The sequence below is a fragment of the Nomascus leucogenys genome, chromosome 17 (genome assembly GCF_006542625.1).
Source record: "Nomascus leucogenys isolate Asia chromosome 17, Asia_NLE_v1, whole genome shotgun sequence".
NCBI classification, from domain to species: Eukaryota; Metazoa; Chordata; class Mammalia; order Primates; family Hylobatidae; genus Nomascus; species Nomascus leucogenys.
The window spans coordinates 13,117,411-13,142,803 of NC_044397.1; the positions used below are offsets into that span (position 1 = coordinate 13,117,411).

General features: G+C 34.5%; 1 protein-coding gene across 8 annotated transcripts in view; it reads left to right on the top strand.

Moving 5' to 3' along the window:
* COBLL1 (cordon-bleu WH2 repeat protein like 1) overlaps positions 1-25,393 on the top strand; it is a 158,954-nt gene that overhangs the window by 110,008 nt on the left and 23,553 nt on the right. For 5 of the 8 annotated variants that reach the window (XM_030796046.1, XM_030796047.1, XM_030796052.1 and 2 more), the window contains 4 exons: positions 4,110-4,311; positions 6,045-6,273; positions 11,710-11,807; positions 11,921-12,157. In XM_030796046.1, the coding sequence (XP_030651906.1) occupies positions 4,110-4,311; positions 6,045-6,273; positions 11,710-11,807; positions 11,921-12,157 (766 nt within the window). Of the gene's footprint in view, positions 1-4,109; positions 4,312-6,044; positions 6,274-7,086; positions 7,126-11,709; positions 11,808-11,920; positions 12,158-25,393 lie in introns of all 8 variants that reach the window. The other 3 variants (XM_030796045.1, XM_030796050.1, XM_030796049.1) reach the window with 1 other exon arrangement.

A 25,393-nucleotide genomic window follows, 5' to 3' on the forward strand; every position in this document is an offset into this window, starting at 1 on the left:
TCAGAGCATGTAACACCATCTGATATTTTATATATTCTACTTGTTTCTTTTTTCTCTTCTCTCTAGATCAGAGTTTCATAAACTTCATAAACTACAGTATGATCAGAATAGGTTGGAGTGCCTGTCAAAGCACAGATTGCTGTTGCTCATTCCCAGAGTTTCTGATTAATGATCTGGGCTGGGGCTTGACAATTTGCATTTCTAACATGTTCCCAGCAGATACTGATGCTGCTGGTCTATGTATCACACCTTGAGAACCAGCGTGTTAGAATTACTCTATCCAGTATGACAGCCATTTACCAAATGTGTCTACTTACATTGAATTTAAATTAACTTGAATAAATTAAAAATTTGGTTTGGGAGTCCACTATCCCAGTAACCACTGTGTTGGACAGTGCAGATATAGAACATTTCCATCAGTGCAGAAAATTCCATTGGGCATATTACTGTAAAACACAAACCACATAAAGATCCACATGGAGCTTACTTTGGTGTAAGGAATCAGGTTAGATACACAACTTTTCTTTTTCATCCGATAGTCAGTTTTCCCAATACCACTTATTGAAAATTCAGTTGTTTCCCCAGAAACAACTCATATGCAGTATTAAATTCACATATGTAGTTATGTCTATTGCAGAACTTTCTGGATTGCTGCATTTATCTGTCTGGGAATAGGAATATTTTCAAGACAAATTTGGCTTCTAAAATTATTGAATAAAGAATTGGACCTGGAATTATAAAATGAGAGAATAAAGTCATAAAGAAGTCTGTGGTTTTCAGTTGCCTCTCAAAGAGGCATTTTTAGTAGAAAACATGTAGGCAGTGTTGAGTGCAAAGGTCATGATATAGTCGGCAACTTTTTTCTCATGAAATCTGATATAGTGTGTAAAGTTCCTGGATAAATAAAATATGACTGAGGGAATAGGCCATTATGTTAATATTCTTGACCAATTATCCACACCATTTATTAGATTAGAAAATTAATTTATCACAGATAGAAATACCAATGTTTCTACACAAATAATCAAATTGTTCTAACTTTTTAAAAAAATCAAAAATGTATTTTAAATGTTTATATGTTTATACATAAACGATGAAAATTATGGCACAAAAATAGGGATAAAAACAAAACAAAACTTTAATAATTTTTTGTTTTGTGTTTTGTTTTGTTTTGTTTTTTGAGACAGAGTCTTGCTCTGTTACCCAGGCTGGACTGCAGTGGCGGGATCTCGGCTCACTGCAAGCTCTGCCTCCCAGGTTCACGCTATTCTTCTGCCTCAGCCTCCCAAGTAGCTGGGACTACAGGCACCCGCCACCACGCCCGGCTAATTTTTTGTATTTTTAGTAGAGACGGGGTTTCACCGTGTTAGCCAGGATGGCCTTGATCTCCTGACCTCGTGATCTGCCCGCCTCGGCCTCCCAAAGTGCTGGGATTACAGGAGTGAGCCACTGCACCTGGCCATTTGTCTTGTTAACTTATGTATTTCTGGCAGAGATTCAAAAAAACTGTATATTTAAGAAGTAAAAGATGTTGGAAGAATAAACTTCAATGTTTTTACATTTATTACTTGACACATTTATTTATAGAGAGAAAGAAATACAGTCTGCATGTATCATCATTTACTCATAGACAACAGCAGACAGCTACCCATTCAGTTGGCAATGAAAGTTCTCTCCTCCTCCAGCTAAACTGCATTTGTAATTGTATTTAACTAGACATTACCTAATCCTTCTCAACTTTATTTACTATCAAAGAAAGTACTATTTCCAATTCTAGAATTGGTATGTGCCATCCCATTGCTCTTGTAGAGTACCATATTACCAAAAAATCAACTTCCACAAAACCATTTTGCTAGTATCTCTCTGGATGAAATTTAAAATGTCCTGTTTAAAGCCAAACATGGGCAATATAGATACATTTATGGGCATAGCCTGTGGCTCAAAAGAAGGATGTAAAACTCTTAAATATGCAACCATCTAATAAAGACACAGGAAATGTATTTTGAGAATTGAAATGTATTCCTGAGAATTTTTTTTAAATTGAGGGACTTAGAGCCTTTGATTTATTTATTTTTCTTTATATATATATACAAGTAATAGGGTGCTACTTGTATGTGGGGGAGAAGGGAGGTGTGAGGGACCATTAAGAAACATACTCCTTATCCCATAAAGATTGGACTGGCCTAGGAGTAGGCAGCGACCACAGAAAGTAGAAATGGGGACTGAACACGGGATGATCAGAAATCTATGTAACGTGTTGTTTGACTTCAAGACCACACAGTGTCCGACAGTGAATCCTTCCCCACCTCTGCAGGAGACTCCGTGAAGAACTGCATCAGGGAGGCTGCAGGCCTGGGAGCTTACTGGGGGTGACATGCCATATGAAAACAGGTGCACTAAAATAAAAGTAGCATACTGAATGGTGGGATTTCTAGCCCTATTTCCCTGTCAAGTTCCCAAAAGCCAGTAACCAGGTTTATATCTCTAGTCAAGAAATTGGAGAATAACTTTTTACTAATATGTGCATTTCCCTTTCGAGGTGGGATGCAGATGGCTGGCTACCCGATTACTCTAAAGTGAATCCCATGAACCTATGCCTCCATCCATAAAAATACGATTTACATACTGCAGTTTAGTGCCTTATTCTTAAGTGTGAACTAACAGCTTAGGATCACCTGACATTTGGGGAAAGCACATGTTACCAAAGATTTTGTAGTGTGCTTTCCTTAAGGGCTGACAGTATTAAGAAAGACTCAGAGACTATGTTGTTCTGTTGATGATATGAATGAAAATATAAGTCCGTGTCAACAATGACAATCTATGGAAAGGGAAGCAAAAAATTGATAAGTATCCCTGAATCCCAAGTTGGGTATGAAAATTTCTATAGAAATAAGCCCTGTATTACCAATAGTATTAAACATTCATTCATTATTTGAAATTATCTCATGCATTTATTTATTTCAATTTTATGTTCTAGCACAAGAGCTGATAAACTTTTTCTGTCGTGGGCCAGGAAGTAAAAATAGTAGGCTTTGTGGGCTATGCCTGTATAGTAGATGTGGTCACCCTACTCCATTCTGCTGTTGTAACTAACTCAAAAGCAGCCTGAGACATTATGTAAACAAACAGGCATGGCTATTTTCTAATACAACTTTATTTACAAAAACAGACTGTGGGCCCATTTTGACGTGCACATTGTGGTTTGCTGACACTTGGTTTAGTTCATCCAGTAGAGTGTTAGATCTATGAGAACAGATATACTATAATACTTGTACTGTGATTCCAGTGCCTAGAGAATATTCATAACCTTTGGATGATTAAAGAATTTGTACTACACCCTTTAGGATTTTGTAGACTTCCTATGTAGATATTTACAGTCTGTTTTCTAAAGCCAAAAAGTGGTGGTGGTTGTTCCAAACGCTTCATTCTTATGAGAACTTTGTAACCAATTCATAAGCTAAAGACTGCCAATATTGTATTACAAATAATGTGTTGTGAAGGACTGCTCTCGGGTAAGGAAAGGGCTCCTCCTCCTGAAATTTATAATTTGGAAACAATTTGGTAAAAACAGAAAAGTAGTTGTTGAACTAACACTAGGATCCATGCTGTCTTGACTATCCCAGGACTTTTTAACTATTACAATTTTGTCTGTTTAAATATCTTGTAGTTCAATTTTTTTTGTAGATTATTGTTGTTGTTGTTCTTGTTATTGTTATTATTATTATTATGACAGGGTCTTCCTCTGTTGCGCAGGCTGGAGTGCAGTGGCGCGATCTCAGCTCACTGCAGCCTCAACTTTCAGGGCTCATGTTGTTCTCTGGCCTCCACCTCCTGAGTAGGTGGGACTACAGGCACGCACCCACCACAGCAGGCTATTGGTTTTTTTTTTTTATTTTTTGTAGAGACAGGGTCTTGCCATGTTGCCCAGGCTGGTCTCCAACTCCTGGGCTCAAGCAGTCCTCCTGCCTTGGCCTATAGCTTGGCCTGTAGTTCAATATTTAAGCTGCTTTTCCAAAAACTATCTTGTAGCCTTGTTTATCTATTGAAGACAAGCATTCTAAGAAAATCCTCAAAACAATAACAGGTAATGAAATACTCTTGTTTTACAGTAAACCTATGATGGACTTGTTGATATTCCTTTGTGCACAGTATCACTTAAATCCATCAAGTTACACAATCGATCTGTTGTCAGCTGAACAGAACCACATTAAATTTAAGCCAAACACACCAATAGGAATGTTGGAGGTAGAGAAGGTAATTTTAAAGCCAAAAATGTTGGATAAGAAAAAACCGACACCTATAATACCAGAGGTAAGAATTCCATTATATATTTTGATGTCTTATTCAGTCATTATCAGCAGCTCATTGTTAAGTGAAATAAAAATGGACTTTCCTGGTTAAATTTGATGTGAACGTGGGTATTATGGTTTTCTAGGCCACTTAGTTTAGGATTCAGTTGGTTATTGATCCCTGGATTAAATAGAATTTGGGCAGTACTTTAGATTTAAGTGCTCTAAAATGATCAATATGATTGCATAAGAATGTAACAATTATGAATGATTTGTATTTTAAGCTACTCTTTTAAAAAGTATTTTATATGTAAAGTAAGGTTTTAGAATCTTTTCATGAAAATTTATCTAATAATTTCTTAAAGTAATTTTTTGGCTTCTATGTACTTGGTAAGCAGCAGTTGCAACTTACTAACATCTATTTGTATGTGTGTTTTTGTTTTGTTTTCCAATTCTTCATTGTGTTTGAATTTACTAACATCTAAACTATTAATGTGTGCTACACATTAACTCCATTTTCTTTAATGTACAAATCTCATGCAAAAATGTTTAACCACAATCATTCTAATATCAGTTCTTATTAAAATTGTTCTATTGCTATAAGCAATAGGGTAGAATTTTATGGGTTTCAAGAAATACTCTTTCATTATGAACATCAACCATTTTCATTTTATAATATATATAAAAGTTTGTATATTAAATTGATACATGTGACTTAAATATACATATTCTTGCATTTTCTTCATACTGTTATGAAGCTTTTTTCAAAGAAGTTGAGTTTTTGAAAATATTAAAACATACTTGCTTTCTACAATATATGATTTAATATTATTTATATATACTAGGATATTGGACTGCCTTCTGTCTAGGTAGTTGTTTCTGTCTAGGTGTTTATTACATATCCCTGCTATTTTTCTAGATGGAAATAGTTATATTTATGCTATAGCGTGGGATTATATATGTGAATAAATATTTGTGAATAAAGGTCTTTAAGGACCTGCAAAATGTACATTTCACTTAGTATGGTCTCATGTTGCTAAGTTCCATACAGGATTTAATTCAATTACATAAAATGATGAGATGCTTAAAATCTTCCTAGTAATTTTAAATTATTAGTACTAGATATCTAATGAAGAGATTTAAATATTCTTTACTAAAATATTAAAATTAGCCAAAGTAGTAATAGTAACAACAAAAGCTAATCACAATAGCTAATGTTCTCTTATTGATAAATGACTATGTGCCAGAAAGTCTGCTAAGCTTTTCATATGGATTATCCCATTTATAGTGTTTCAAATAGAAACAAAAATTTTAGCGACTTAACCAAAATACCCCTTTTTTTATTGAGGCAATAGAGAAATTATTTGAAAGATAAATATTCCTCAAAGGGTAGGATAAAATATACATAATTTTGTACTATGTATATTCGTTAATTTTAAAGTAAATATTTTAAGAAACAAAGTGAAAACATGAGTAGTACTAGATAGGAGGCTAGTTTTTTAGTTTCAAATTTAATTAAAATCTTACTATAGAATGGTTGGATTATTAAATAAATAAACGAATGTGTTTGCTTCTAAGAACTTGCTTTGGATTTAGGAAGTAACATTAATCAAAAAGAGAATTTCACACCAAATAGGAAAGTACTGTTTATTGTTTGAATATGTAACTGTAGGTTATCTTATTATTCTAGACATTATTGTAGAATGTTTGTTTCAGTAAATGATGGTACAACTATGGCTTTAATCTGTGTTTCAGAAAACTGTGAGAGTAGTGATTAATTTTAAGAAAACACAGAAGACCATAGTGAGAGTGAGTCCACATGCATCACTTCAAGAGCTTGCCCCTATTATATGTAGCAAATGTGAGTTTGATCCGTTGCATACACTACTGTTGAAAGATTATCAATCGCAGGAGCCTCTCGACTTGACAAAATCTCTTAATGACCTGGGACTAAGAGAATTATATGCGATGGATGTCAACAGAGGTGAGTAAGACTTTTATTTTATTTATTTAGTGGGATGTGTATATTTGTATATGTTTGTGCATTGTGTTTGTATGTAGGTGTTCTCAAGTTCATAATGGCAGTTAATGGGTCCTATAGATAAAAGTAATTACATGGCATTAGGAATAAGAAAAAAAGTTAATAAATATAAATCAAGTTAAATATAACATTTAACTTAATTTCAGTTATTCAGATTGGAATTAAAACTTGTATTTTTAGCCGTCATCCACATTTTATATTTTTTCTTTGATTTTTTTTTGGTAGGATTTAAGTTAATTCTTCATGGCTTTGAGGCTTAAACAGAATTTACATATAAAGTCATTGTTATTCTAATCAAGTGTGAATTACTGTGGACTCACTATGATTTTATCTGAGTCTTAATTATCATTCAAGTTTGGAAGTTTCTTGCCAAATTTTTCCTAAGGTCAACACCAAAATAAATTGGCTTATGAAATGTATCAGTCTAATTCAAACAATTTTTGAAATAGCTCCCAGTTTTAATCTATAGAAATGATGTAATAAAATTTGGAGATCTTAGGTAATGCTGGTTTGTATGATGTCTAGTAGACAAATGCAAACATTTATTCAACATGAATCTGTTTCACTAAGAGAAATAAAAGTTTAGTGAAGCTGACAATTATTTACATACTCTTTGCATAGAGACTTCAAAATTTATCCTGAGGTTGTGTCTTTATGTAATCCATAGACTATTTTTTCAACTCAGTGATGTTTTATACTTGAACAAACATCATCTTCACAGTCAATTTACCCTCTTTTATACCCCTCCTTCTGTAGCCACTTCTGTTACTGTCTTCAGTAAGTCATCTTTACAAGGTAAGATGTATGAATCAGTAGAAACAAATTATAACATGAAATTGGATATATTGAAAATAAGCTTCTAATTTTACCTTTTCTTAACATCACTAACATGTTCATTCTGTATGACATTTTAACCTAGAAAATATTTGGGTTTTATTTCCTTAAAAAATGTATAGGTTCCTTCCCCTTGATTTCTGAATTTAATTATAATAATTTCATTTCAACAAATGTTTAAAAATTATTCTAACAGTGTGGGAAAGCATTCTTTACTCTCATACAAGGAAAAATGATTTGCTAGGATCTTTACTGGGTACAAATGCTAATAGCTTGGTAGTACCAAGGAAGCATCTCAGATTATTTCACTGAACAGTAATTCAGAATAATGGTGTTATATTAATCATATGAAATTTTGCAGTCATTGTTTGTGAATATTTTTTAATAACATGGAAAATGCTTATGCTGAAATTAGCTTTTATACCATATAAGTGTGTTTAACACAATAGGTGAATAAATGCTTTCATATGAAATTGCTGAAAGGAAATACGTAAAAAATTTCAATAGTGGTTACCTTTAGGTGGTAGGGTTATGGTATGTGAGTTTTTTATTATTTATTTTCTTTATAATACAGAATTATATAATGGGCATACATTCCTTTCATAGAGAAAAACTGTATTAAAAATTGTCCAAAAATAAATTGTGGAAGTCTTTTTTCACCCATTAAGAAAAAGTCTCAAATAATTGATTACCCTAATAATTACCAGCCTACTAAAAAAACGAGCCTTAACAAACTGCATATATTATGTGTTATTGAAATCTCACCTTCTACTTCTATAATAATAGGAGATTAGAAATAGTGGTCTCTGTGGTTCTTTCTAGCAACAACATTTTTTTACTTGTACTTGACTTTTACTCCTAATTTTGCCACTCTCTATCTGCATAATACTAAGCAAATTCCATAAACTTCCTGGCCTCATTTTGAGGTTGTCGAATGCATTGATTTCTAATATCCCTTCCAGTAATGGAAGGATGTGGTTTATTAAGAATATGAAATGTTGTGGACAAATCTTAAGAGAGTGAAATATTAAAATAAAGAAAGTTTACAGTATCAGAATCTACAAGGTCAATCCAAATGTTGTCACTACCCTTGCCTCCTTATTTTTTCTGATACTATTTTGAAAACTTAGAACTTTCCATGCAATTATTTTTAGCCTGCCTTCTAGAAACAGGAAACTACCGTATTTGAGTTGCTTTTCTAAGTAAGCTAAAGCCTTTGCTTATCTTACTGTTCAACCTGACTTACTATGATCCCTGATGTAGAGCTTTAAGTGAAAACTTAAGGGCTAACTAGTGTGGAGGATGACCATGTACCTGAACATTTCCTCACCAAAAATAACCATATGGGCCAGGCACGGTGGCTCACGCCTATCATTCCAACACTTTGGGAGGCCGAGGTGGGAAGATTGCTTGAGCCTAGGAATTTGAGACCAGCCTGGGCAACATGGCAAAATCCCATCTCCACAAAAAATACAAAAATTAGCCGGGTGTGGTGGCACATGCCTGTAGTCCCAGCTACTTAGAAGGCTGAGGTGGGAGGATCACCTAAGCCCAGGGAGGTCAGGGCTGTGGTGAGCCATGACCCTGCCAGTGCACTCCAGACTGGGTGACAGAGTGAGACTGTCTCAAAAAAATAAATAAAAATAAAAAACAAAAAATATTCTGGTTATATTTATTGTATTGCACAACCATATGAATTTTTCATCTACTGTTGTGACTAAATTTAATTGTGTATCCATATGCGATAAGTGGTATATTCCATCTTAAATTGAAATAGTGGCAAATCTAAAAAAAATACAAATATAAATAATCTTTAAATGGATACCAGTTTTAGTTCTACTGTTTAATGCCTGTTTATCTTTGTGCAAGTTACTAAAACTCTCTGTTCACTTATAGTTCCTGAGAGCATAATGGAGTAATACCACTACTTTCATTTTATATATATGTATATCCTGCAGGGTAAATGCTAGCATCTTCCAATGAGAAAAAGGGCTCAGAGTGATAACTTTTGATACTTCCCTCACAAGGTCATTCTAAGAAATATATTAGGCATGCAAAAAAACTTTAACCATAAAGTGCTATCCACGTGTTCATTATTATTAGTTGCTAGCATTGTCAAACTCATTGTGCAGAATGTATGCTGCTTATTTAATATTTGAATCATCAGATTTAAAAGTTTTACTTTGTAAAATAGTATTCCTTTCATATGCTATTGAGGCATATTGTATTATTATATTTATTTGGTGTTAACTAGCTTTCCTTTCCTAAAGTAGTCCCTATTTTGCCATAATTTATTTTGGTTTTTTAGACAGGTATTTTAAATAAAAGCATTTAAGACTGCATATTTATCTCTCGGTTTAGCTTTAGTTATGTCTCACAAATTTTAATACACAATATTTTATGTCAAATGTTACTGAAATTATATTGTGATTTACCATAAAATCCATATGTTGCTTAGTAGAAGAAATATTTTTGGAATTTTACAGATCACCACTCATTGTTTTTCCAAGCTTTTAGAAAAATACGCTACTCATTTATTGAAGAAACTAGGTCATTTGTCTTATAGCTTCCCATGTTCAGATTTTTACTGTTTGCCTCCTGTGGTGTCATTTAATGTTTAACTTATTGCCAATGTCATTGAAATTTTATTTCAATGTAAATTTCCCCTCTATTTCCTGTAACTTGATGGTTAAATCTAGAGGCTTGATCAGATTTTGGCAAGAGATTTTTTGGCAAGAATACTTCTCAAGTGTTGCTGTGTACTTCCATCAGCAAACATGTAACAACGAGTTATTTTTTTCTGATGTTAGCCATCAATGATCTTTGTCTACATCTTAATTAAGAGTTGAAAAATGGTGAAAGTCTATTGCAATCAATATTACTAAAAAAGCAAGCTTCCCCGTGTCAGCTATATGACTGCTACATAGGTCGAGTTCAGTCAGAAAAAGGTAGAATAGGCTGAATGCGATGGCTCATGCCTGTAATCCCAGCACTTTGGGAGGCCGAGGCGGGCGGATCACCTGAGGCCAGGAGTTCAAGACCAGCCTGGCCAACATGGCGAAACCCTGTCTCTACTAAAAATATAAACATTAGCCAGGCATGGGGGCACATGCCTGTAGTCCCAGCTACTTGGGAGTCTGAGGCAGGAGAATAGCTTGAACCCAGGACTCAGAGGTTACAGTGAGCCAAGATCATGCCACTGCACTCCAGCCTTGGCGACAGAGCGAGATTCAAAAAAAAGACTCTGTCTCAATAAATAAATAAGTAAATAAATAAATAAGTAAAGAAAAAGGTATAATAAAAGTTGGATGATTTCGTTTCATCAGTTTTTAAAATAATGGACTGGTTCTCTAGCGTAACACAAAGGTGAACAAAGAGGCTTTTTTTTTTTAGTATCATTATGAATGTATGAAATTAAACACATGTGACATGTTTCAGTTTATTGAGTTACTTTTATGATGTCCAAATTATCCTTATTTTTAACAGTAGAAACCGTCTCAAGTTGGTTCCTGAGTCCTTCTAACACAACCTGGCAGACTTTGATAGCATTCTTTCTAGTATGGCTAGATGTCCCAAGCTTACCTTGTACATTGTTTGATACCAACAGATAATCAACCATTCTCAAGTAATCATGGTTTCTTTTAATGGGAAATGGAATTTATAGCCAATTTGGGCCAGGGAGGCTCAGCACTACTGGCTGTGTCATTGTTTGTAGGCCCTTCAGTTGATATTAGGAGATGCTTTTTGGAAAATTTTATATAAATATTATGTATACAACCTTGAGGTTTGACATTTGCCATTCTAACTAAAGTATGGCTTCCTGATTTTCAGCACTATTAACATTTGAGACAAGATAATTCTGTCATTGGGGACTGTCTTTTGCAATGTACTATGTTTGGAATCCTCACTGGCCTCTACCCAGTAAATGCTGACAGCACAGTCTCCTAATCCCATTGCCAATGGTGGCAATCAAATTGTCCCCCGACTTTGTCAATTGTCCTCTGGGGGACAAAATTGGTCCCAGTTGAGACCCACCCTATTAAAGAAATAACTTTTATGAAACATTTAACAAAGTACTGAGCAATTATAATGACACGTTTTGTAGAATAAGATATTTCATAGTTGTTTAGCTGTGAGACAAAAGTATAATCAAAATAAAGGAACAAACTGTGTGGTAGCAATTTCATATCTTGTTTAATTTGAAGTGTCTTTTCTGTTTCGCTTCTATACTTCAAAAGCAGAACACAGACTCTGAGTCAAAAAAATTGAGTTTGTGTCGTAGCTCTGTCATTTCCTGAGTGTTGGCCTTGATTGTCTATTTTAGTTTTTTAAGCTTCAGTTTCCTCTGCTGTGAAATAGGGACAATATTTGCTTGTTGCTTTGAGAACTTAATAAGATTTAAGGTGCTTAGCAGAGTGCCTTGTTTCTAGACTATAATTAGTAGCTTTTAGCATTAGATAAGTTTGCAAAGGGGAAGTAAGAGAAAGAAATCTTGGAAGTAAACAGTCAATCTCACGTACAAAAGATGCTTTTCTTCTATTTTAGAGTCCTGCCAAATATCACAAAACCTAGATATTATGAAGGAGAAAGAAAATAAAGGGTTTTTCAGTTTTTTTCAACGCAGTAAGAAAAAGCGGGACCAAGTAAGTATTTTCTTATATTGCATTTTATAAGATTCTTCAAATATTTTTAATTACTAGTGCTTTTTACTAATATCTTGAAATTACTAGATTTTGGCTTTGTCATTCTTTACTAGACTGCAAGTGCCCCTGCAACCCCTCTAGTAAATAAGCACCGCCCGACTTTTACGAGGTCCAATACCATTTCCAAACCATATATTTCCAACACCCTGCCATCGGATGCACCCAAGAAGAGGCGGGCTCCACTGCCCCCGATGCCAGCATCTCAGAGTGTCCCCCAAGACCTTGCACACATCCAGGAGAGGCCTGCTTCTTGTATAGTGAAATCCATGAGCGTGGATGAGACAGATAAGGTGCGTAGTTTTGTTTTCTATTTTGTTTTTTTGGATGAGGCAGGGTACCATTTATTTTTCCTCTTACCTAACTTATCTTTTCTAGGTAGACTAGTAAGACGTAGTCCTATAACCGTTGGTAATTAGTAACAGTTACTAATATGTAATAAGATGAATAGCTCATTCTAAGATTGGTACTAGGAATAGATCTTCTATATACGTACAGGTCTGTGATGCAGTAAAGGATAAATGTCCATTTTAAGTAACTTTCATATTCAAGCAAAAAAAAATCCGAAAACCTAAAGTCTTGGTTTACTAAGGCCTAACTAGGGGCTCTTGCTTGGTGCATGTAATAGGAATGGAAATACAGTCTTTATTTTTGAATAGTTCTTTTTTAAACCGTAACACAGTCTTCGAGTTGTGTTCATGGGTTTCTAACCACACGTATCTTCTTTACCTGACTGAGATTCTCCAGGGAATAGCCTGGTATCTACCTAGTACATAGATACTCCACAGTGAAAAAAGAAAATGAGCCTTTTTATATAGAATATATCACAGTTACCTTTATGCACCCTTATCTTCAAAGTTGTACGGGTACCTTTTTCTCAAAGTTTCTTATTATTACTCACCTTTAATCTCAAATTTTCCCTGAGTTTGCCATTTTGTGGAGATCCATTTGCAAACTACTTTTCATGACTAAACAATCCGCATATTCCTTGCTTTATCCATGTGAAAAATAAATGAATTTTTAGGTATATATGATTGAAGATGAGACTGTATATATTGTTGCTGGTAATCAGACAGAATGATTTAAGTAACTTTGAGGGCAGATTTTATTTGGAGATACTTGAGACACTGAGAAGTTTTCTTGTATCTAGTTGAAAGATTTTATTTCCCCCTTGGGAGCTTAGAAATGCAATGCTAAAGTAAATTAACTCTTCCCAAGCACCTGATACACATTTCTGTGCTTCCTTGACTTAAAAAAAATTAACCATAGTTTTTAAATGTAGTTTATAGACTATCATACGTGCAACTCAAAGAGATAGAAATGAATTTTGAAAATGCTTAACCTCAGTACATGGAAAATGATCTATTAAGTTTCTTATTTCTATGAAGACTTTCTTGTCTAATTTAGTATTTGTGGTAAAAAATCTTATCATATAAAATCTCATCTAATCTCACAAATCAGGAGGATAATGTTTTTGTCAAGTGATAGAGTCACATACTGACAAAGAATTTGCAGGGTAACTGCCTGAGAGTTGGGTGAATCTTCACAGAAGAGATGATTCTTGAGTTCACTCTTAAAATGTGTGTGGGAGTGCATTAGGCAAAGGAACCCTGTTCAGAGATGCAGGAATGTGAACACTATGACTTGCCTAGACATGAGCAAGAAACAGAGATTGAAATTAAGCATGGTAAGCAGGGGTCAAGTCAGGGTCCCGAAGACTTTATTTTGTGCTTGTAGCCCTTTTAAATTTATTCACAATAAGAAGTAGCATTTTTAGGGTTGTTGTATCATAGAAGAGTGTAAATTATACTCTTGAGTAGCTAACTTTTTGCATATATTAATATATATAGAAATATACTTTAGCCCATGCTCACAAATCTTTATTCCAGCTGTCCTCATCCAATCTATTTCAGTAAACTTCCTTTGTACTTGGCTCCCCAAGAGGTCTATGTTGTCTTTCTAATAGTCTGTTTCTTAAAATTCTCGGCTGTGCTACCAGTGACCTCACTGAAAGCTATTTCTTTTGATTCTCTCCCTCTGCTCTGTGACCAGTTGCTGCCCCTGTGTTAAGTAATCTTTTTTTTTTAGTATGTTGCCTTTGGCAAACTACACATCTTTATACAATTTTCTAATTATTTTTTCTTTTGATCTGGACATCTGGATAGTTCTTTGATGTATTGTTCAGTAGGACCCAGACTTACTTGTTTTTCTCTAGAGAAGCTGAAGAACCGTTTTTTATTTATTCATTGCAAAAATTCTTAGTGATTAAGCTGTAGTGCACACACAAATTCATACCTTCTTAAGCATCTCTGCAACTAACTTCTTGATATATTTGATGTGGTTAATTACCCCCTTGGTCTTGATTTGTCTTTTTCTTCCTTGGTCTTGAGCCTCTTCTTATATCTCAGCCCTCTCCTATTTTTTTTTCTTGTCACTATTTCTTTTATTCATTTTCTAAATTTGGAGGTACTAAATCCATGGTCTTGGCCTATATTTCTGCGCTTATTCAGAGAACACGTCTCTTCTTTTTTGAGTTTGTGGGCTGATGGTTCTCAACTGTAGTGGTTTGAATATGTTCCTTGCAAAAGGTATGTCTGAGCTCTAACCCCTCCAAAACCTGTGATTCTGACCTTATTTAGAAATAGAATTTTTGCAGATGTACTTAAGGATCTAGAGATGAAATCATATTGGATTTGAGGTGGGCCCAAATCCAGTGGCAGATATCCTTTTAAGAAGAGGAGACACACAGGCAGAGAGACACAGAGAAGGTCGTGTGAAGACAGAGGCAGAAATTGGCATTATGCTGCCACAGCGAACCATTACCAGGAGTCACTGGAAGCTGGAAGAGGCAAGGGAGGGTTCTCCCTAATGCCTTCAAAGGGAGCATGACTCCGCCAACACCTTGATTTCAGATTTCTGTATTTCAGAACTGCGGAAGAATACATTTGTGTTGTTTTTAGCCACCCAGTCACGGTAATTTGTTAGGGCAGCCCTAGGAAACTGTACATCAACTTCGTAATTCCAGTCTTGGTATTATTCCAGTTGCAATTTGAATTCACAGTTGCTATTGACTTATCACTACCTGGAAGACGTATTTAAGACCCGAATCATTGTTTTTCACCAGATTGAAAAGCTCAAGATCATCTTTGATTTTTTTTTCTTTTTACATCTAATAAGAGACCAATCCTTCATTCAGTCTCCCTTCATGATGTCTTTTTTATTCCCTCTGCTGACATCTTTTGTAGAGAAATCCAGGACAGAGTATAAAGAGAAAACCAGTACTTAACGTGTCTTTGAAATACTCAATGTGGCAAGCTGCCACATTTGTATTTCTTAATTATCACTTCTCAGTTCAGAAATGTTGCATAGCTTGTTGTCATTTTTCTAGGCATTCAAGATCCTCTACAGAATGATCACAATTTTACTTTTAAACTTTTTAATGCCTCGTCATTTATAGGATAGGATAGGATACTTCTATCTCTAACCAGAAGATTTGACTTATTGTTGCTGATGTAAAATCCTGTGTTCTATCTTTTCAGAATGGAATGGCCCCACTTCCATCTTCTTCATTTCTACTTACCCATCCAAAGGATGTCCATTCTTTTACCAGATTCATGGAGAGTTTTCTAAAGATTCCAGCGCAGAATAATCTTTACTTTCTCTGAATTTGTCCCTCTTGTCCCTTTTTATTTTCTCTTAATTTGCATTATGTATAGGTTTTATATGTTATTCTAAAGATAAAAAGAGGAATACAGTATAAATTCTCCTTCCCTATCCCCAACCAAGTTCTCCTGCCCAGAGGCAACCACTGTTAACAGTTTCTTGTGTGTCTTTCCAGAGATAATGTATGCATATTTAAACCAATATTCATGCTAGATATTATTTTATTTCCTCAGGTGGCCATATACTACATGCATGTTATACTTTACTTTTTGGTATGGAATGACTTATTCTGGATATTCTTAGCAGTTCATAAAGGGCTTCCCTTTTTGAAGGATTGAATAATATTACATTGATGGGTATAGCATGACTTACTTACCTCATCCTCTAAAGATAAACTTTAGGGTTGTATTATGGCTTAATGCTTGCAGCATTGTTAAATTTTACCTTTTTCTTTTCCCCACCCAGAGGGCAGGAATTGTGTTCTCCAGCAAAATTCTGTAACATGGTAGGTGTTCAAGAGAATTGATAAGTAAACAGTAATCACTGCTTTCATAGCCAGGTATAGTATATATAATGAGAATGTGTCACACTTATATTGTAAAATTTTAGTATGTCATTCATATATCTGGTAAATTTTCAGAAGTACTTGGATAACTTAAAGATCGCTTACATTTACTTTTATGGTAATTGGACCATGTAATTTTTAGCAATATATTTCTTAAGCTTTTATAGAAAAGCTAGAATTTAGATAAGGTTATATTGAAAACTTAAGGTCCAACTAAACTAGACTGTACGTTGCATAATGCATATAAATATAATTGATCCTTGAATTAAAATTGTTTATAGCCCAGGCTTGGTGGCTTATGCCTGTAATCCTAGCACCTTGGGAGGCCAAGGTAGGAGGGTCACTTAAAAGCCAGGAGTTCAAGACCAGCCTGGGCCACAAAGTAAGACCCCTGCCTCTACAAAAAATAATAAAATAAAATAAATCAGCCAGGCATGGTGGTGTGTGCCTGCAGTCCCAGCTACTCAGGAGGCTGAGGTGGGAGGATCACTTGAGCACAGGAATTCAAAGCTGCAACGAGCTGTGATCTCACCACTGCACTCCGACCTGGGTGACAGGGTGAGATCGTGTCTTTAAAAAATAATGAATTTTAAAATAGTAAAAATGTGGTTTATATAGCCAGATGCAAATATTCAGGAAATTCAGCAAAACATAATACTTACAAGTGAATCATACTTATTTCACTGCTTGCTTGTTTTAAATTTAAAATCAAAGATGGTCATTATCACTATAAACATTTGTATCTATTTTAACAATTTAATTTTCAATTTGAAAATGTAAAATGTCACTATTTTTAGTGATTGAAAATGATAGCATGTTGAGGAAAACATAACTTGGAAGAAAAATATATATGACCAAATTGGTTCTAAGTATGTGAATTTTAGACACTTACTTAATTTTTATTGTTCAGGATACAAAATAAACCACAAGGGTGCGCTGTTTGACAGAAGTACAGTATTCTAATTTTTCCATTTTTTTCTTCAAAGCACCTTTTAATAAAGCAGAAAGAAAATATTGAAAATAGTTACATTGCATGAGAAGTAGAAAATGCTTATTCATGCGGGTAAATAAAGCTAGAGAGATAAATGTCAGTAACACATGACAAAGGGATTTATAATTAGCAATTTTATTCATTTTGAGTTTGTAATGCATTTTGTTGTTCTTTTAAGAGCCACAGAAACTATGTTTGCCTTAGTCAAGGTTTACTGATGTCAGTAAATCTGTAGCTTAGGAAAAATTTTGTCAACCACATTTATTTTATATTTTTTGGCTGTCTATATTTAATAATTTGCCTCATTCTTCTAAGATATTTCTCAATATTAGCAAATTAAAGTATATGGATGGTGTTTTTTTAGAGCTTATACTGAAAATGCTCACATAAAAGGCTGTTGATTTGCTGAGCTAATTTTGACAAACTAATTGTGCAGTTTCCAGAGACTATTCAAAGTTAGCAGAGATAGCAAAGATCCAAGTTAGCAAATGATATAACCCAAGCTTTCTTAGAATATTTCTGCATCTAAAATTATTTTTTCCATGTAAAGAATACATTTTGAAGAACACATATTTTACTATTATTGCTGCAGTATCCTTTCAAATCCCTAAATTTCTCTGTACCCTCTTTCACATTATTTCAAGTCTCATGTCATTTTTCCTATGAAGGTGAATATATAATCTTCTATGAAAATGTTCATTTGAAAAGAAAACTTTCCCGTTAGAAATTTTCTGGCAGTATTTCTTGGTAGTTTTTGAGCATTTTTAAAATATGATTTTTCCTGATGATTTGAAATGCCATTTGTGCAACAAGACATATAATAGATCATGCTTTATTTATATGAACCATATAACATATATTCTTATATAAAATGTACATAGTTATTTACAATAAGATTGTCATTTGTGAAATGGGAAGTCAGAAATTCGATTACATTGACTTAAATTGAAAGTGACTTAGAATTCTTAGATAAATCTAAATTCAGAAATCTGGTTTCTGCACCATATCTGCTGACCAAGAGTTTATGAAGAGCACATTTAATAAAATCAATGGCCAAAGGATGTTCTGGTCTTATTGACAAATTAGCCTCATAAGCTGATTTCACATTTGAATAAGTGGAAGAAGAGTCAGGAAAAAGTATTGGGTAATCTTGACCCATAGAATTCACAGAACCTTTTGGAGAATTTTTCATTTGGCACATTTGGTGTGACTGCTGCTTGGAATGATGAATATACAACAGCAATCAATTTTTCCCCTGGCTATGGGCATGGCACATCATTTTCTTTGGGATATTACATTGTGGCTGGAAACACTGTAAGAAATGATCTTCATTGGGCATTTTATTTTGTCTCATTTTGCATCCTGCTTCAGACAAACACTCAACTATTGAGAAACGGAAACTCTTTGCCATCTAGTATTATGCAAGTGAAATTTAATACCTAGAGTGTTAGTTTTAAAATAACTGACTTAATTTTTTAAATGTTTTACATTATTCATCTTTTATGCAATTTTATATTCTAATATATATCTTGGTTTGTAAGCAGATAAGAAGATATATTGTCATATACTTATTAAATGTACAGGTACATGTTTTGCTATTTTACTTAATTTTAATCCTAGTTATTTTACATAGAGTATGTAAGGTTGTACCCTCTGTTGTAATAGAGTATGTATTTGCAATGTTTAAGAAATATCCCCCTTTTTAGATTTTTACACAGGTTGTCATATTTTATTTTCCCCTCCATTTTCCTCTTATATTTATTATATAGAAAGTGGACCACCATGCATAATTCTACAATTGCCTAGGAACAGTGGTTACCATGGCATTTGCAGTTTGCTGTACAGAATACAGCTGTCTGTACTTCCAAAAATATGACTGGTTTCATTCAGTAGAGAAATGTACCAACACGGTATAATATTTAATCTGCTCTCCTTTTTGAGGCTTTCCTAGATGTAATACATACTTTGCCACTGTAGTTTTCATCAGATTTTCAAAGGGTCATAATCACAATAGCAAAAGCAATGGTGAATGCTTACTAATGTTTCAGACAAGGCTCTAAGAACATTACTTATTTAATCCTTATGACGACCCTTTGGGCCATTACATTTTAGGTTTCTGACAGTTCTACTTCTAGCCTAAAAGAACTATGAATTATGAGGAATTAATAAATTGTTAAACTTTAAGGAAAAATATATTATTCAAAGAGCAGTAGGTCATTTGTGGAATTAATATGGATTTCTCATTCTTATCTATTAGTATGTAAAAAGTCGTACCTCTCTGAAATAACATGCAGAGTTAATAAAATAGTATTGAAAATAATTAGTGTTAGGAAGCTGATTTTACCAGTATGAAGTTTACTTACCCTCTCCACCTCTGTGATGTTTGTGACCTCATGGGGAGATTTGCCTTTCTCTGGTAACCAGCATGTGTTAACAGAGGCCAGGGCAGATAGAAGCAGGCCTCTTTCCTGGAGCCACGGTGATAACCTTATGGTGTCACTGGGATGAGCCTGCTCCCAGCCTTAATTCCCTTTTTGGATGAACTGAGTTGGCCCCAGTTTGTTTGATTGACTGTAGCTTCACTCTGGTATAGGTCCTAAACTCGGTTAACTTCTAGATTATTCACATTCTCCTACCCTGTGGCTAAAAACACCTGTATCCTCATCACTGTGATCACAGGGAATCACGGTTGCCACCATTCCCTGTCTTTTAAACTTGATCCTGAGCTCTGCTTTCTGGTGGTTCATCCTGTTTTTTTTGTTTTTTTTCATCCAAGATGTACCATTGAGCTAGACCCTCATCATTGGGCTTTTACTAAATGCTGTATGCAAAGGATTATCATGAATAAGACTTAGTTTATATACTTTATCAAAGTATCATAGGGTTGATGAAAGCACGGATTGCCTCAGGAAGACCAATGGAAAAAACTCACAGGGGGATAACATGGGATTTTTTAATGTGTGTGTGTGTGTTTCTTTCTATTGTGCCTAGAGAAGGGCTGGAAAGAAGTCCTGACCTGGCCTGAGAGAATCTTGAATTCTACTAATAGGTCTATGATCTTCTTCTTTGCTGTTGTCATTTTTTTTCCTTCACCTTTGCTGAACTTCTCTATGACTTAGTTTTCTCCTCTGTAGAATAAGGTTGTGTAATTAAATTTCCCAAAGTCTCTTCCAACTCTAGTATTACAAAATTATGCTATTTTGCTATTTTTTAAAATTGGCCTCTAACAGATGTACATGCTTGTTTTGGTTTGATCAACATTAATGAGATCATGGTGTCTAATCCTGGCATTACTCCTCTGAGGATTTCAGAAACTTAAAGTACAATAACAAAATAAAACATTGACTGACATCTTTCTTCCTAAACTCCTGACTGTAACACAAAAGTTAACACACTTGCATAGGTATTGCATTACTAAAAAGAGGTAGAAGACTTGATGTTTGATGACGACATGCTTAGGTTAATGAGTTTGTTAACCATGGTAACCATGTTATCACTGACTAATAATGAGTTTTAAAGTAGATGACTAAGAGAAATCTAGTGGCAAGCTTGGCCACTCAGAATCCCCTGAATGGGTTTAATTTTATTAACCAAAAAGGTACAAGTTACTGTTGGTAGTGGTATTTAGATCACATATAAGTGAACCTAGCTGTAACCTCATTGCTTCCTCTCATAGTATTTATTTCAGCAGATTGGTAGGAGCAGCATTAAAATTGTCCACATAGTGATAGCTGGCCTACTGTAGATGTAAGAGCTCCAGGCCCTGGGTACTGCTGTCCTATTTCTCCTCTCGTTATTATGGTTGTCTGGGATCTGACATGCCACCTCTATTCCTTATACCCCTTCACTTTGATGTTATACGACTTTTCTTAATCTACAAAACCTAGGCAGGCTAAGATTTTCTATGCCATCAGTGAAGAATCTTAAAACAGGTTTATATAGAGAATAAGAAAATAGAATGCATAAGCCCTAGATTTTCAGGAGTGGGGAGGAAGTGCCATCCAAAGAGGAAGAGGATGTAGAACAGGGAGATACAGGATATCAGAAATAAACTTCCCCCACTCCACCAAAAGATAACATTTTATTTTTACAAATCACAATAATATAACGAAGAAACTGGCATCTATGCTTTCATACAATACAAGCCAAAATTTGCATGCACGTGTGTGTGTATCTATGTGCATTGTGTATATACAGGTGTAAAAAGATACACATATAACAATGGACACCAAAACTTCTATGAGGCGACTTTTATTTGGGATTCAGTGATATTTTTTTCCTCATCATTATATACATCATTTGTGTCTTGTGAGATTGAGCTAATTTTATCACATCAACCATAAAACTGATTTAATTGTGATAAGAACTCATAGCTTATTTTGCAAATTCAATACAAGACCTCATACTTCTAAATTACATTTATTATAGTGTAATTATATATATAATAATGACACTTAAAATTGACTTGCTTGTCTAAGTTGTAAAAATTTTTTAACATTCTTCCATCAAGAGTTAAGAGTTAAAACTTGACCCTCAGATATATGAAAAGTTCAGTTATTGGGACACAATAGCAAATATCATAAATTAATGTCAATTTATAAGATATTTTATACTATTTAATAGTGTTTATTGGGAATGTCCAGGTTGGAGAAGAATAATGTGAGTCTGTCCCTTGAAAAACAAAACATGAGTTTTAAGACAATTTCAAGGGATTGTTTACCTTCTCTCCACTAACCCCGCCCTTTTCCACCTGTGAAAATCATAAACAGAACCAACAGATTCTATTAGAAACATTTAACAACATTATTGAAGTTGAGCTTCTATGTTTCTATCCCCTAATTGAGTGTTTTTATTTTCCATATGTATTCTTTCATTTAACTCTTTAATCCAGGATACATCAATTTCAATGACCCACCTTTTATAATTCAACTATGATTAATAAGTGATATCTAATAACTAGTACAGCGCAAGTATTCAGTAAATCTCTTGAATGCCATTTGATTCTATTTTCTTCAGCTAAATTTAATTAGATTTTGAATCAGTAAATTCTGATCTGGGTGTGAATTCTGGGGGATTAACAATCTGGCATGGTTTTCAACCTGACCTTGCCACTTTCATTAGTAGATTCTGTTTCTCCTTGTGGTATTTTCCTTTTTACAGACCATAAAATTCAGTGATGTGCATTCCTGTTAGAAGTGTAGTTTTCATTAATGGCAAGCAGACTTATCAGTGACTCTAACTAAAGTAAATAATTGAACATCTCTAATGATTAACCAAAGCAGTTTCCCCTAGTAAGTAGAAACCTCTGTGTTTTCTCATTTTGTAAAGCCGTTAGACTTAATAAATTTTAATCTCTACCACTTTTTAAAATGTAGTCTTAATTTGAACAAAGTAAATGTTTGTTGGTAGTAAAAGCTGAAGACAGTTATAAATAGTTCTTTAATTTTTCACATTAAATTTGCTTATGAGACATTTCAAATGTATGTACTATAATACACATCCATGAATTCATCGCTGATTCAACAAAGTAGTGTTAAATATTTAACTTTTATTAAAGTCCTTTAAAGTATGTTGAAGAGACCTGAGTTGACTTAAAGGTGGAGATTTTTAGACCCACAATGAATGTTTATACAGTAGACTAAGCATCGGTTCCTGAACATTGGGCACTGTTGAGTTTTAAGGTTAATTATTACTGAGACTGATTCCAGTAGGACTCTTACCAACACAGTCACCAGAGAGTACAATCTTAAATACCTCCTTTTACCTATACTTTTTACTCCAACATCTATATAACTATAATTCTAATTTTATTTATAGAACACTTTCATGTACTTTAAAACAGACAAATTGCATGTAATAATATCAGCTGATGGTTATGAAGCATGTATTGTATGCTAGGCACTGTGCTATGTATTTTACATATAACATTTCATTTAAGCATCCCAGCCCCTTTTGACATAGGTGCCATTACTTTTCATGAATGAGGAGGCCGAAGGTCACAGAGACAATAAATGGCATGTTTCCTGGTTCAACCGCTTGTATTGACTCCAAAACCCATTTCTTTGGGAATCATTGTAATGGGCTGCCTTCTACCTTGCAAACTCTCTGTAAGACTCTCTCCAACTGGACAAATTCACATTCAGAAATAGTGGGTAGTTTAGCTATGATGAATGCAAGAGCAGAGCTATTGGGAGACTCTTTGGAGCATACTCCTGAAGTGCACAGAAGAAAATACAGCTTAAGAATGCGGCTGCTGGCCGGGCACGGTGGCTCATGCCTAGGCCGAGGCAGGTGGATCACAAGGTCAGGAGTTCAAGATCAGCCTAGCCAAGATGGCGAAACCCCGTCTCTACTAAAAATACAAAAAATTAGCCAGGCATGGTGGTGGGCGCCTGTAATCCCAGCTACTCGGGAGGCTGAGTCAGAGAACTGCTTGAACCCGGGAAGCAGAGGTTGCAGTGAGCTGAGATTGCACCACTGTACTGTACTCCAGCCTGGGCAACAGAGCGAAACTCCGTCTCCAAAAAACAAAAAAACAAAAAAAAAATGCTGCTGTTTTGGCATCAGTGGTCTTCCCAGCCTTTTGATTTAATTTTTTAGCATTCTAAATTCATGATGTGTATTACTTAAATATTACTTAAATGCTGTGGCAGTTTAGTAAGTCTGCTTTTAGCATTAGTCATTCCTGGGCTTGGAGCCTCTCCAGTCTTGCATGTTAGATATGTATATTCTCTGTAAATCCCAGTGTGTACATGTGCTTTCCTGGCTACAGTCTATTTAGAAATATCAAAGTCTCCTGACTTAAATGTCCCTTCTTTTCCTTCAGACTTTCACCACGCCTCCCCAAGAGAAGGTTTTTTAGTAGATGTAGAACATCTTTCTCAAGTCCCAGTTGTTCTTCTGTTTTGTATTAAGAGTGATGTTTTAGTTAACACACAATAACTCCACATTTGATTTTTATTATCTTAACTTCCCTTGGCAATTTCTTAAATAATTGAAATTATTTTCCAAGAGTCTTCATAAAACCTCTTGCCTCTGTGTCTTATAGGACAAAAATATATATATATATATATATATATATATGAAGCTATTTCCTTGAATGCTAATATGAATGTTACTCATATTTCAAAAGAAAATTTACATTTCTGTCCTTCATTAATCTGTTGGCTATTATTTAAACTCACTATTCTTATTTCTTCAAAACTCTTGCCTTTGCACGACTTATACCAGTTGTTAAATTTACATTTTGTCCTCAACTTTATTAAGTTTTAACCATTATTAACAGCATAAGTTCGTTATGACAGACCACATAATTGTACCTCATATCAATTAGTGACAATCATGTTCACTTTCCTCTAATGTCTTTTTATTTTTATTTATTTATTTATTTATTTTGAGATGGAATTTCACTCTTGTTGTCTAGGCTGGAGTGCAGTGGCGCGATCTTGGCTCACTGCACCTCCACTTCCCAGGTGCAAGTGATTCTTCTGCCTCAGCCTCCCAAGTAGCTGGGATTACAGGCACACACCACCATACCCAGCTAATTTCTGTATTTTTAGTAGAGATGGGGTTTCACCATGTTAGTCAGGCTGGCCTCAAATTCCTGTCCTCAGATATTCTATCCACCATGGCTTCCCAAATTGTTGGGATTACAGGCGTGAGCCACAGCACCCAGCCAGTGTCTTTTTTCTTAGACTCTTTAATTCAAATTTCAGCTTTAGTAATCCATGTCCATTTATCATCATGATACCCATGCACAACATGGTAAGGGTGGTGAATGTCACAGAATAGGGTTGTAAAATAAATGCTTCCCCTGATGTCCATGGCTTTGTCTTTTCAATATGCATTTCCCCCAGTTATATTCATAAATGCTGTTGAAAAACATTTAGCATTTATAAAACTGAAATATGTCTGTTTTGACAAATTTTAAGTTCTTTATCCATAAAAATATAAATACTCCGTTTTACAAAAAGCTAGCTTATTTTAAGACCTCTAGGCTGAATAATGAAATATATGAGTCTATGGTTATTCTGTCTTTGAGTTATGAATAGGCTCATAAAAATTTGTGAGTCTGTATATATTCCTCCATTTTTTATTTCTATACTGTCTGCTTTATTATAACCAAAATATAAGAACTCTAACTCCCAAATAGATATTCTCATTGAGAAATTCATGTCATGGCTGCTTTTATCATGGAAAAGATCAATAAGTGACAATGATTAGGAATGTGACCTAAAGGTGAACACATTTTTATTATACACCTCATGAAAGCAATCAGTTGAAACACGGGAAACATGGAACTAGGGAGGA